The sequence below is a fragment of the Balaenoptera ricei genome, chromosome 20 (genome assembly GCF_028023285.1).
Source record: "Balaenoptera ricei isolate mBalRic1 chromosome 20, mBalRic1.hap2, whole genome shotgun sequence".
Lineage (NCBI taxonomy): Eukaryota > Metazoa > Chordata > Mammalia > Artiodactyla > Balaenopteridae > Balaenoptera > Balaenoptera ricei.
In genome coordinates, this window is record NC_082658.1 from 21,557,207 (window position 1) to 21,570,693 (window position 13,487).

Below are 13,487 nucleotides of genomic sequence, written 5' to 3' on the forward strand. Positions count from 1 at the left end.
TGATGTGAACAACATCCCTGGAAGATATTCTGAATATTTACTGGGGTAAATCAATAGCTAAACTTTTTCTAGGAAGGCAAAAACTTCAATTAGGGCAAGGGCGGCCTTGGAGAAGTCTACCATCAGCCTCCAGGCCTGTTGAGGTTTTAGTTCTGTATTTTATTCTGACCTTGAAAAGGGACAGATCTACTGTGCATTTCTCATGTTGTAGCTCATGCCTTGTACAGGTCCAGAGAGCCTACATACAATTAAACAAAAGAAGTGTCCTAGGGCAATGAGAGGTTAGATATGTCTGTGTGCCAAAAACTAGGGAAAGTATGGTGAAAAAAAAAATTAACACTAAAAGTTTAATGTAAGTACAGGTGTTACTTAGCTACCAAACTTGACATTTATTACTTCTTACCTTTCCATTCCTGGTTCTTTATTTTTACTGGTGGAACAATCCGGAGATACTTGAAACTTGTCAGCAGAAGGGCTTTCTGGATTCTGGCTTATAGGATATTCACTACTTTTCTCTGAAGTTAATACTGCTTTAAATGGAGTGAGAAAACAAAGAAATCTACTTTACTGCTTTGTCCTGATGGTGATAATTTAGGTGAGAATATCAATTTTTTTCAAAAGCAGCAATCTGTGACAATCAAATTGGTTTTTTTAAAAATTAATTAATTTATTTATTTTTGGCTGAGTTGGGTCTTTGTTGCTGTGCACGGGCTTTCTCTAGTTGCGGCACAGGCTGAGTAGCTGTGGCACCCGGGCTTAGTTGCTCCACGGAATGTGGGATCTTCCCAGACCAGGGCTTGAACCCGTGTCCCTTGCATTGGCAGGCGAATTCTTAACCACTGCACCACCAGGGAAGTCCCAATCAGATTGGTTTTTAAACAGGTATATCAGACGGAATTCTATAAACACAAGTGATACAGCACCAAATGGAACTCAATGACTAAAAAATAATAATAAAAGGAACACTTTAAAACTGGGTAAATAAAGATACCCAGCTGAGACAAGGCTGAAAAAATAATATATTTATACTTTTTGGCCCTGAATGATAAGGACATAAGAATAGGAAATGAATTTTTATCTCTGCAGCAAACTAAATTATACTCAAATCACCTCAGACAATAGGGAAGAGAAAGTACTGGAAAGCACAAAGCACACTCCCTTTTCCATCCATATTGCCTCCACATCAAAGACTGTATAAGGCTTTATAGCAAGATGAGCGGCTGCCTCCCAGCTGCTGCTGCAGCCAGCACCTCGGTGAAGCCCATTTTCAATCGGGACATGAACGAGGCTAAGCAAAGGCTGCGTGAGCTCCACCGCGCCTGGTATCGGGAGGTGCCGAACACTGTGCATTTATTCCAGCTAGACATCTTTGTGAAACAGGGACAGGATAAAGTCCGAGAAATGTTTATGAAGAATGCCCACGTCATAGACCCCAGGGTGGCTGATCTTCTGGTCATTAAGGGAAAGATGGAACTGGAAGAAACAAAGTGTGGAAGCAGCGGACACAGGTCATGTGGTTTTTCCATGAAACAGAAGCACCAAGGCCAAAGGATTTCCTGTCCAAGTTCTATGTTGGGCACAACCCGTGAAATCACTCAATGGAAAGGTGCATGTTGATATTTAAATATTTTAGAGCACAAATAAACTCAATATATGATTAAAAAAAAGAAGACTGTATAGGATGGGGGTTTGAGTTTTTGCATGTGTGTGGAAACGAGGGAGGGGTCAGATGAGAAAGAAAAAAGAAGTGACATTTTGCTTCACATTTTCAATTACTAAGAAAATAATAAACCAAAAAAATAATACAAACAAAAAAACAAGGTGCCGACTGATAAGGAACCTGGAAGTAATACATGGAACTAATGATGAACTGGCACAAGAAAGGAAAAAACACAGAACAGACCCAAGGCAAAGTTCTGGCACGTTAGTACATCCTTTTTATTTATTAATTCCTCCAAATGTATTAGTGTGCCACTGCTTTCTAGGAAGTGGCTTAAAGGCAGAAATATTTAAAAAGCAAAAACAAATACTTAAAAATTACAAATGTCTTCTATCCATTACAAAGTCACTGATGACTATAATTTATTTTGAGCTTTTATTAGAAAAGCCAAAATCCATAAATAAAGGCAGAAAAATTTAAACAAAGGGCTGTGTTAATTAAACTATTTTTTTAAGACACTGGGTAGCCTGGGGGGAAATAATCATTGATTTCCTGAGTTAATCCTCAAATACATTATTTATAGTTTCCTTTATAGTCTTCTTTTCTGGACCTGTGAGTTTCTAGGAACACAAGAACCCTGCCTGGAGCTACTGTAAGGTGCTGAAACAAAGAAGGGTCTAACCATGAACCAGCAGGTTTTTCTTTCAACTGGAATGTAAACTTTTTAATATAGGCATCATTTCCCCCCTAAATACAAAGTGATCACTGATAAAAGGTAATGTGCAATGTCTAAGGAATCACACCAAACAGAATTAATTATTTTTTTTAATTAAAAAAAAAACCTATTGAAGTATAGTTGATTTACAATGTTGTGTTAGTTTCTGGTGTACAGCAAAGTGACAGAATGAACTACTGGAGAGGGCTTTTTTATTTTTTATTTTTTTAAGTGAAAGGGTGGGGAGGGAAAGGCCTCAGACACAAAAACAGACATTAAAAAGTCGTTCCATCACCTGGACATTTAACATACAAGTTCCTCTTTTCACTACAATGGGGCCCAAGGTACAAAGAAAATAAGCTAACCTGAGTTAGGATTCAATAACTCAACAGTACCTAAAAAATACAGGGAAAAACTTTTCTGCTCTTCTTTTTCCTTAATCCTTATTTCATAGATGCAGTGATCCAGAGCCCAAGTACTGGAACAGTACTGTAGTCCCCCCTGAAATCATTCCTTCACCTGTGGGTCTTAATATGTTATATTCTTCATGGGTAGGGAATATGGGCCAGACCAAACATTTAATAAATTTACTGACTGCCTATTAGGTGCTAATAAGCATTGTTGAAAAGTATTGGGAAGAATCAAAGAGAAAGACATTGAAGAGGTGGAAAGAGATATTGAGAAATGATAAACTATAAGCTTTCAGGAATGAACGTACTGTAGGGCAGAAAAGCTCAGATGTGTCTGAAAATCATTTCAGCTGTAATGGACTACGATGTTACAAATGCTAATGTTTGCTTTATGAATGACAGGTAATTCAGGAGGAAAAAAACAAAACAAAAATAAAAACAAAGTGCCTGATATGAAATAGCTTTACCTGCAGAGGGAGGTACACATCATTCATAATGGGTAAGAATACACGTTTGCACAAAAATATTATGCAGGCTTGGGAATGACCCTTAGGTAAACAGTAGGGCAGATCTAGGCTGAGGGCAGGACATTTGATGTAAAGATCCTGGAAAAGGAGCTGTCATCATCATTAAGAATACGGATACTTAAAAAGTAAAAACTGGTGAAATCTGATTAAGTCTAGAGTTTCGCTCATTACTAGTAATGTGCCAATGTTGGTTTCTTCGTTCTGACAAAAGTACCATGGTAATGTAAGATGACAACATTAGGGGAAACTGAAACTAGGTAAGGGGTAGAGTTCCTGTAGGAACTCTCTGTACTATCATTGCTGCTTTTCTGTAAATCTAAAGTTATTCAAAAATAAAACATTTATTTAAAGAATAAGTCATTTTAGTACAGCTGAAGGTAAACAAAACTCCTTTTCCCAGGATTAAGAAGTTTGCTTGAATTTCAGTTAGACTCACACCAATTTAAGAGGGAAAAAGGCACAAAACTTGAGCTGCTATTAAGTTGATGCTCAAAATGTTTCAGAAATAAAGCCACAAAATTCCAGAATTTCCAAAATACCCAGAAATTTTCTTTCAGTAACTCTAGAGTGGGCTTCAGAGTTTTAATCATGTGAATTAAAGTATTTATTGAGCGCCTACTGTGTTCCAGGCTCAGGTGTAAGGGTTCTCTGCCCACATGGAGCCTACATTCTAGTGGGAGGTAAGGAGGAACTCTAAACAACATGCAAAACAAATTAGATATTGTTAAAAGTTAAGGGCCTTCCCTGGTGGTGCAGTGGTTAAGAATCCGCCTGCCAATGCAGGGGACACAGGTTCAAGCCCTGGTCCGGGAAGATCCCACAAGCTGCGGAGCAACTAAGCCCATGTGCCACAACTACTGAGCCTGCGTTCTAGAGCCCTCGAGCCGCAACTGCTGAAGCCTGCGCGCCTACAGCCTGTGCTCTGCAACAAGAGAAGCCATCGCAATGTGCAGCCTGCACCCCAACGAAGAGTAGCCCCCGCTCACCACAACTAGAGAAAGCCGGAGCGCAGCAACGAAGACCCAACGCAGCCAAAAATAAATTAAAAAAAAAAAAAAGGTTAATAAGGGCTATGAAAAAACATAACAGTATAACAGGGTAAAGTGGGGCTGGAAAAGTCAGAAACAAAAATTACAATAAAAAATACCGTGGTTATAGGTGATCTCCTTGAGAAGTAGCATTTGAGCAATTTGAACAACATATTCAAGTTGTACAAATATAAGTGGCCATGGCAGACACTCTCTGTGGAGTTGGGAGAGGGGACACTTTTTTTTAAATGGAGAAATTCTCATAAGCCTCTCCTCCCTCCTCTCAACATTTACCCACCTACCTCAAAACTCTGAGGATGTTATAATTTCATGAGCAAATAGACCAATGAATAAGTTTACCACAAAGGATAGAGTAAAAGCTCTTTCGTAAAAAAAAATGTTTTATATAGAAATTCAGAAGAAATTTTCAGAGTTTTTCAAATCCATAGTAAATAGAATATATAAAAGTATAGCACTTAGGAAAAAAAAAAAGCCACAAAGAAACATTTTGTAGTGTCCGTCATCGGATGAATGGATAAAGAAGATGTGGCACATATATACAATGGAATATTACTCAGCCATAAAAAGAAACGAAACGGAGTTATTTGTAGTGAGGTGGATGGAGTTAGAGTCTGTCATACAGAGTGAAGTAAGTCAGAAAGAGAAAAACAAATACAGTATGCTAACACATATATATGGAATCTAAGGAAAAAAAAAAAAAAGGTCATGAAGAACTTAGTGGCAAGATGGGAATAAAGACACAGACCTACTAGAGAATGGACTTGAGGATATGGGGAGGGGGAAGGGTAAGATGTGACAAAGAGAGAGAGTCGCATGGACATATATACACTAACAAACGTAAAATAGATAGCTAGTGGGAAGCAACCGCATAGCACAGGGAGATCAGCTCTGTGCTTTGTGACCACCTAGAGGTGTAGGATAGGGAGGGCGGGAGGGAGGGAGATGCAAGAGGGAAGAGATATGGGAACATATGTATATGTATAACTGATTCACTTTGTTATAAAGCAGAAACTAACACACCATTGTAAAACAATTATACTCCAATAAAGATGTTAAAAAAAAAAAAAGAAAAGAAACATTTTGTGTACAGATCTTCAGGAAAAAATAAACTCCCCCCCCCACAAAACAAAAATGAGATAGTAGATTCACACACATATTCAAAGCCAGACAATAACATTTTACATCTGGTGCATTAAAATTGAAAGTCTAGTCTGTTTTTAGATTGGAGGTGGTGAAAGCACCAACGAGAACTGTGATGGTGACGAGACTTGGGGCTACATTATCTGGGAGATGAACTAAATGAAGATAGTTACAAAGAATGCATTTAAGGAAATACATTTTGAACCACTGCCATAGCAACAGAGTTCCTAGCTTCTCATGCATGAGCTACTTACTGTTTCTCTCTGAACATAAAAACACTACAAGGCACACTCCGGGACCAACGCCACTCTCCTGAGTAATTAAGAGTAGAGTTCCTAGAAAGACTCAAAGGAAGGCCCTTTGGCCCCCTGTAGGCCTGAGGAAGGGAGAATGAAGAAGGGACTTTTAACACTAAGTTAGCTGGGTAGCTAGCACTCTGGGAGTGCTAGTTCCTAAGCATCAGCTCCCTCCTGGAACCCAGGCCTATGCCTAGCCTCTCACTGCGTGTCTGTGTATTTGCCCCTGTTTAAAACCCTGCCTGATGTGTTGTTTTTCACAGGCTTATTTCCAGTTAAAACTCAAATTTTCATCTCACTTTCCTTCCTTTATGCCAGGTTATTTCTCAGCTCGGTGCTCACTTCTTATAGGGAGTCAGCTCAGAGCAGCTCCACCTGCCCAGTTACTCCAAATGCCTCGTCTTGTTGATAACAATCATGTTGTTATAAAGCACCTGTCTCTGCCACATAATTGGGCTTTCTGTGGATCAAGGTGCAGTTCCTGAAGTATATATAGACGTCTCTCTCTATAAGCCAGAAAGTAGATTAAATAGGACTTTGTGATCTGACACCAGTGCTATAAGAAACATGTCTGAGTGGTTTTTTTATAAGCTTTCTAAAATGATGGGGTTACCTATTTCCAATCTGCCCCATGACACTCGGCTTCCTGTGGGCGCCCCATAGCATTTCCTTACTGTGGGTACTCAGATGACGATGCTTACTGACTGTCCTGGGCCCTCTGAATGGTAAATTAGTTGTAAGCAGGGACTAGAAGCAAGGCTCTAAGATTCCCCACGGAGTGACTCAGCAAATATCTGCTGAGCAAAGATCATCAAATGTTGGAGCTGGGTCCATACTTTTCAGAAAGAGATAAAGGCTTAGGGAGGGAAGAATTTTGCTTAAGGTAACAGTTGGGCCAATGTTACAAACCTCTTTCTGATGTGTTTTGTTCCAGATTTAGCAGGTCCTCAGGGGCACAAGAATCGGCTATGAGGGAAGGGGAGCTGTGAGAAGGCTGGCTCCCGTGCTGCTCTAACACAGCTTCCAGTTCGGCCATTTCCTGCTGGATCTTCAGCAGGTTATCTTGCATGGTATCCCTCTGCTGCAGACACGAGAAACGACACCAAGAAAGTTATACTCTTTTAGAAACTTGCCAAAAAACAAGAATATGTTACACCAATTAATTTCAGCATGGGACTTGAAATCACCTTGTATGGAATTACGAGTTCTGGCTGAGCACCTTTTTAAAAATTTATTTATTTATTTATTTATTTATTTATCTATTTATCTATGGCTGCGTTGGGTCTTCATTGCTGCGCGTGGTCTTTCTTTAGTTGTGTTGAGCAGGGGTACTCTTCCTTGTGGAGAGCGGGCTTCTCATTGTGGCAGCTTCTCTTGTTGCAGAGCACGGGCTCTAAGCGCGCAGGCTTCAGTAGTTGTGGCACGCGGGCTCTGGAGCGCAGGCTCAGTCGTGGTGCATGCGCTTAGTTGCTCTGTGGCACGTGGGATCTTCCTGGACCAGGGCTTAAACCCGTGTCCCCTGCATTGGTAGGCGGATTCTTAACCACTGCGCCACCAGGGAAGCCCTGAGCACCTTTTAATCGGACCATATTCATGCAATTAATGCCCATGAAATTATTTCAGAAAGATGTTAGAGGGGGAGAAAAAAATTCCTCAAACTCTCCCAAATAGGCTTGTTTTATTGTGATGTCCTTTGAAGTTGGTTATTTTCTTTTAAAGCTAGGGAGTGAAAAAATACGGTACTTAAAACACTTTTGGTATTTAAAATTAGCCTGATTCTGTTAACATCTTCCACAGGCTGCATTTCAAAAATTTGGTATTGTGGCGCTCATAAGAGATTTGGGTTAGTCCATATAAAAATGTCTAATCTCTGGCTTGTGAGGTCTCTTCCTTTTCTGGGCTTCTTTGAACATTTAGTTTCTAACAGAACAAGCAAAGAGCTAATTCATTAATTTATCTATTTATTCATTCATCAACTATTTGTTGACCACCTATTATGTGTTAGGCACTGGGGATACAGCCCTAGAATAGTGCTGCCATTCTAGATGGGGACAGGGTACCTAGAGATCGCTGCAGAGAAGAACCGGCTACATGGAAGGATCCAGCAGAAAGAGCCCTCAGAAAGCCTGTAAGGCCAGTTATCGTTTTCAATTCAAGATAATGGGCTCCTCTTGCTCATGAGGCTCCTGATGCTTATTTCTCCATATGAAGAAGAAACCTGCTAAGTCTAAGGTTTTTGACAAGCGAAGTATTTGGTAAGTAAGAAGCTCTCCAAAATATACATTTCTTCATTACTTTTAGAAGGAGCATGTGTGGTTGCCAGCAAACCCTGGGGAAACAGATTGTTTCACCCTGTTTCTTCTTCTTCTTCTTTTTTTTTTTTTTTTAAAGGAATTCCTTTATTTTTATTTTTTATTTATTTATTTATTTTTGGCTGTGCTGGGTCTTCGTTTCTGTGCGAGGGCTTTCTCTAGTTGCGGCAAGCGGGGGCCACTCTTCGTCGCGGTGCGCGGGCCTCTCACTCTCGCGGCCTCTCGTTGCGGAGAACAAGCTCCAGACGCGCAGGCTCAGTAATTGTGGCGCACGGGCCTAGTTGCTCCGCGGCATGTGGGATCTTCCCAGACCAGGGCTCGAACCCGTGTCCCCTGCGTTGGCAGGCAGATTCTCAACCACTGCGCCACCAGGGAAGCCCTCACCCTGTTTCTTCTGATCCTTGCAAATGACTTTGCCCTCTACTAAAAACAAGCCATCTACTTTCTCCTGCTACACTGAGTTCACAGTTTTTAGGAGGTTTTTATGACTGGGAAAAGCTTTCCCTGCTCCACAAAGGCTTCCACTGCTGCACTGAGACTGCTTTGCTGCCAATGTCCACAGCAGCACCATTGCCACCACGTGGTGTCTTGTGAGTAGTTCCATCACTGATCAAATCCTAGCTAGGGCTCACCTCAGTAAATCTGGAATGAAACCAGGATACCTAATTAGCTTCAAGGAGCTCTATCAGGCACTACTGCCACAACCATCACATCTAACTTCTGTGGCCATTAAATAGGTTAGAAAATCAGAAAAGTAATGGGAGAATTATAGGTAGATAACTTTCCTTTGGGTTTTCCCAAAGCAGTTACTTTATAACTTGGACAAATTCCCCTGCAGGCAATTGGCCTGATACATTTGGGAGACTAAACCCAAATTGGTTACCAAGTTTTCTTGATTCTAATTCTTGTGTTTCTTGAATTAGTCCTACTTTTCTTTTCTATTCCCACTGTGCTACTCTGATATCTACTTTTAATACAGCTAAAGTTCCCTAAAAGCCATGTTTATCATGTCTCTTTTTTCCATTTGGAGCTTAGTTGTATACAACTGCTCATATAAAAAGTTAACACTTTCTGAATACTGTATAATTATTACTCGTTATTGCTCTCATGATAAATTCCAAATTCCTAAGCACAGCATTCAAAAAGGCCTTCACGGGCTTCCCTGGTGGCGCAGTGGTTAAGAATCCGCCTGCCAATGCAAGGGACACGGGTTCGAGCCCTGGTCCGGGAAGATCCCACATGCCGCGGAGCAACTAAGCCCGTGTGCCACAACTACTGAGCCTGCACTCTAGAGCCCATGAGCCACAACTACTGAAGCCCGCGTGCCAGAACTACTGAAGCCTGTGCACCTAGAGCCTGTGCTCTGCAATAAAAGAAGCCACCGCAATGAGAAGCCCAGGCACCACAACGAAGAGTAGCCCCCACTCGCCGCAACTAGAGAAAACCCGTGCACAGCAACGAAGACCCAGCTCAGCCCAAAATCAATCAATCAGTCAATCAAAAGGGCCTCCACACTCTGATCTTATCTCTTGTTTCTTCCCAAAACCACCACATATGCCCTGTTTTCCAGTCACATGGGACAACTTTGTGTTTCCTGGGCATGATTTCATGCCTCTGTGCCTTTGCCTTGATTTACTGCCTCTCTTCTCTTTCCACCTGGAAAAAATTCTTCTCATCTTTTAAGGTCCAGCTTGAATATCTCCTTCAGAAGTCCCCACCAATAATACATCTCCTGTCAGGAACAGATGACCCCTCAGTGCTTCATTTATACTGCTAGTGCACATGTATACCGAAGTGGAATACCTGTTCCTCCTAGATGGATGGCATCCTTCCTTAATCATTTTTGTATCCCCAACACCCAGCAGGCAGTAAGCATTTAGTAAATGTTTAATGCAGAAATGAATTAATGAATAAATATAGTTAATCAGTCTTTGATAAAGAACAGATACTAATGATACGAAATTAGGATTTATCTCCTATATATGTCTCCCCAGTTCTGTATAAACAGACCTTGGGAAAAGATCCCACTTCAATCATTTTGCTTGTTGGAGCTACTCTAGATTTAAGTTAGCCCTGAAATCTGACTTTGGCTCTGTTTTGGGTAGATGCTTGATAAAAACAGGTTATCAAATGAATCTTGAACAAATAGACATATACCTCTGGGAACAAGATCAGAAATATAGAAGACAAGGAGGTAGTTTATTGAATGTCAAATATTATACAATATGGCTAAGGCAGATGGAACCAGAAACCGAACACTACAACTCTAAAACACAAGGGATAAAAAGGTGAAAGTCATGTTGACAGAGCCCCAAATCCACACCGAGAAAGGATCATAGTAATTGCAAACAGAGAAAAGGCCTCCTAGGGAATTCCCTGGCGGTCTAGTGGTTAGGACTCTGCGCTTCCACTGCAGGAGGAACAGGTTCGATCCCTGGCTGGGGAACTAAGATCCTGCAAGCTGTGCAGCACAGCCAAAAAAGAAAAAAAAAGAAAAGGACTCCAAAATCTTTTCATTAATTTAGCCACCATGGCAATCCTGCAGAAGTGGAGAATACAGGTGACAATTCAGGCACAGAACAGGCAGTGGTCTCAGAGGTTTCTTCCTGACTCCAGCAGGCTTCAGTCCTAGAGGGATTTGCTCTGTGTTGAAAACAGGCAGTAGAAGACAAGCCCTCTATCTATAGGCCTCATAGCAATGCCAAGACTCAGAAGTTTAGAACTGGATACTACCCGGTGTTGGCAAAGGTATAGGAAAATGGGAGCTACCAAGTACCACAGGGGCTGGAAGAGCACAGCTTGGTTCAGTCTTTCTAAAGGACAATTTAATAACATGTCTCAAACAGCAAAATTCCAGTCCTAGGAATTTATACTAAGGAAGTCATTGGGGATGTGGGCAAATATTTAGCTATCAAGATAATACTACAGGGACTTCCCTAGTGGCACAGTGAATAAGACTCTGCACTTCCAATGCAGGGGGCCTGGGTTCGATCCCTGGTCAGGGAACTAGATCCCACATGCATGCCGCAAATAAGAGTTTGCACGCCACAACTAAGGAGCCCGTGTGCTGCAACTAAGGAGCCAGCGAGCTGCAACTAAGGAGCCCGCCTGCTGCAACTAAGACCCAGTGCAACCAAATAAATAAATATTTTTTTTTTAAAAAGATAATAATACAGTGCTGTACATGATAGCAAACTGTGTCTCTTGCCCTGAAACCCTCATATTCAGCAATAGGTTGAATAAATCATGGTGTACACAAGGAAAGAATACTATATAGTAGTTAAAAATAAATTCATTGGGGGCTTCCCTGGTGGCGCAGTGGTTGAGAATCTGCCTGATAATGCAGGGGACACGGGTTCGAGCCCTGGTCTGGGAAGATCCCACATGCTGCGGAGCAACTAGGCCCGTGAGCCACAGCTACTGAGCCTGCGCGTCTGGAGCCTGTGCTCCGCAGCAAGAGAGGCCACGATAGTGAGAGGCCCGCGCACCGCGATGAAGAGTGGCCCCGCTTGCCGCAACTAGAGAAAGCCCTCGCACAGAAACGAAGACCCAACACAGCCAAAAATAAATAAATAAATAAATTTTTAAAAATAAATAAATAAATAAATTCATTGAAGAAAATTTAGTGACATAGTAAAAACAATGTAAGTATGTAGAGTATCATCTGAATGTTTTTTAAAGATAAGGTATACACACACACACACACCCCTGTGTACAATAGGAAGAAGAAAGAATATATACCAATAAGTTAATAGTAATGACTTTTAATGCATAGAATTTAATTTTAAAAATAATTAATACAAGTTCATGGTATAAAATTCAAGGCACAAAAGGATATTCAGAGAAAAGTAAGGCTTCCTCCTTCTCCTTCTCCCAATCATCTATTTCCCCACCTGAAGGCAACAACTATTACCTATCTTTTGTATATCATACCAGAGATAAATGTTAAAATTTACCGAACCAATCTTTTTTTATCTTTTTTTTAAAAATTTTTGGCTGCGTCGGGTCTTAGTTGAGGCATGCAGGATCTTTCATTATGGCAAGTGGGCTCTCTAGCTGTGGTGCGCAAGCTCAGTAGTAGTGGCGCACAGGCTTAGTTGCCCTGCGGCATGTGGGATCTTAGTTCCCCGACAGGGATGGAACCCGTGCCCCTGCAGTGGAAGGACGGAGTCTTAACCACTGGACCGTCAGGGATGATTTTTATTTATCTGTATTTTCTAAGTTTTTTATGATGCACATATACAATATTATAAGACTATCGGCTTTTCTCAGTTTTATCTAATCTGGCATTTCAGGAAGTTCAGAAAAAAATGTCATTTTTTGCTAGCAGCTGAAGGTGTATTTAAGGTTTAGGTGAGAAAAAGAAGTCATGGCAGGATGATTCAAGGTGGTCCAGATATCTCCATTTTAAGAATGTGCATATTATAGTTCAGAGATGATAAGTAAATTGCCTAGAGTAACACAGCCAGGTACAGAACTCTCACCAATATTACCACCAGCAACCACTGTGTCCATATTCTAAAAAAATAAGTTGAGGGTCTTCTCTGGTGGTCCAGTGGTTAAGATTTAAGACTCTGCGCTCCCAATGCAGGGGGCCCGGGTTCGATCCCTGGTCAGGGAACTAGATCCCACATGCTGCAACGAAAAAAATCCCACATGGCACAACTAAAGACCTGGCGCAGCGGGAGGAAGGAAGGGAGGAAGGGAGGAAGGAAGGAAGGAAGGAAGGAAGGAAGGAAGGAAGGAAGGAAGGAAGGGAGGGGAGAAAAAAAAGCTGAATGAGCCTGAAGTTTTGAATATGAGAACTTAGAAAATTTTGGTGCCACTCCTACAACATAAAAATTAGGAGACAGAGCCAGGTTCTGTGAGGAATATGATGTTAATTTTTAGATGCTGTGGTAGAGAATGCTTTTTCTAGGAGACGATTCTGCCTGGAGTACTGAAATATTCATGTTACCAAATGTTGTAGATATGACAAAGCTGTTACCCCCCCTCACAAGTCACCAAAATATTGGATATTGACCACTAGGAAAAGAAGTAAAATTGTGTACTTTTTTAAAGAAAAAAGATGACTTACAGGCACTGAAGAACAAATAACTATACGATTTAAAAAGAAAAAACAAAAAGAAGTATCCACCGAACAGTCAAAGGCTAGATAGTGTCTAACAGGAAGAGAACTCTGTAGGTGTCAATTTGGTACTGAGAAGAAGCACACCCCTCTATTTGATACAGTAGTGCTTTCATATATGTTTTTGCTATAGGGCAAATGGGTTTTGAAGGTTTCACTTATTCATTAAATTCAGTATTTAGTGTTCTGCAGTGAGCATGTTGGTACGTACATGTGTGTATGTGTGTGTATGAAATAGAAGGTAACGTGT

At 41.0% G+C, this 13,487-nt stretch overlaps 1 protein-coding gene across 2 annotated transcripts in view; it reads right to left on the minus strand.

Annotated features, from left to right (window-relative positions):
- BRCA1 (BRCA1 DNA repair associated) overlaps positions 1-13,487 on the minus strand; it is a 59,495-nt gene that overhangs the window by 17,789 nt on the left and 28,219 nt on the right. For both annotated transcript variants that reach the window (XM_059907263.1, XM_059907262.1), the window contains exons 12-13: positions 6,707-6,878; positions 404-530 (exon numbers count right to left, since the gene is read on the minus strand). In XM_059907263.1, coding sequence (XP_059763246.1) covers positions 404-530; positions 6,707-6,878 — 299 coding nt within the window. The remainder of the gene's footprint in view (positions 1-403; positions 531-6,706; positions 6,879-13,487) is intronic.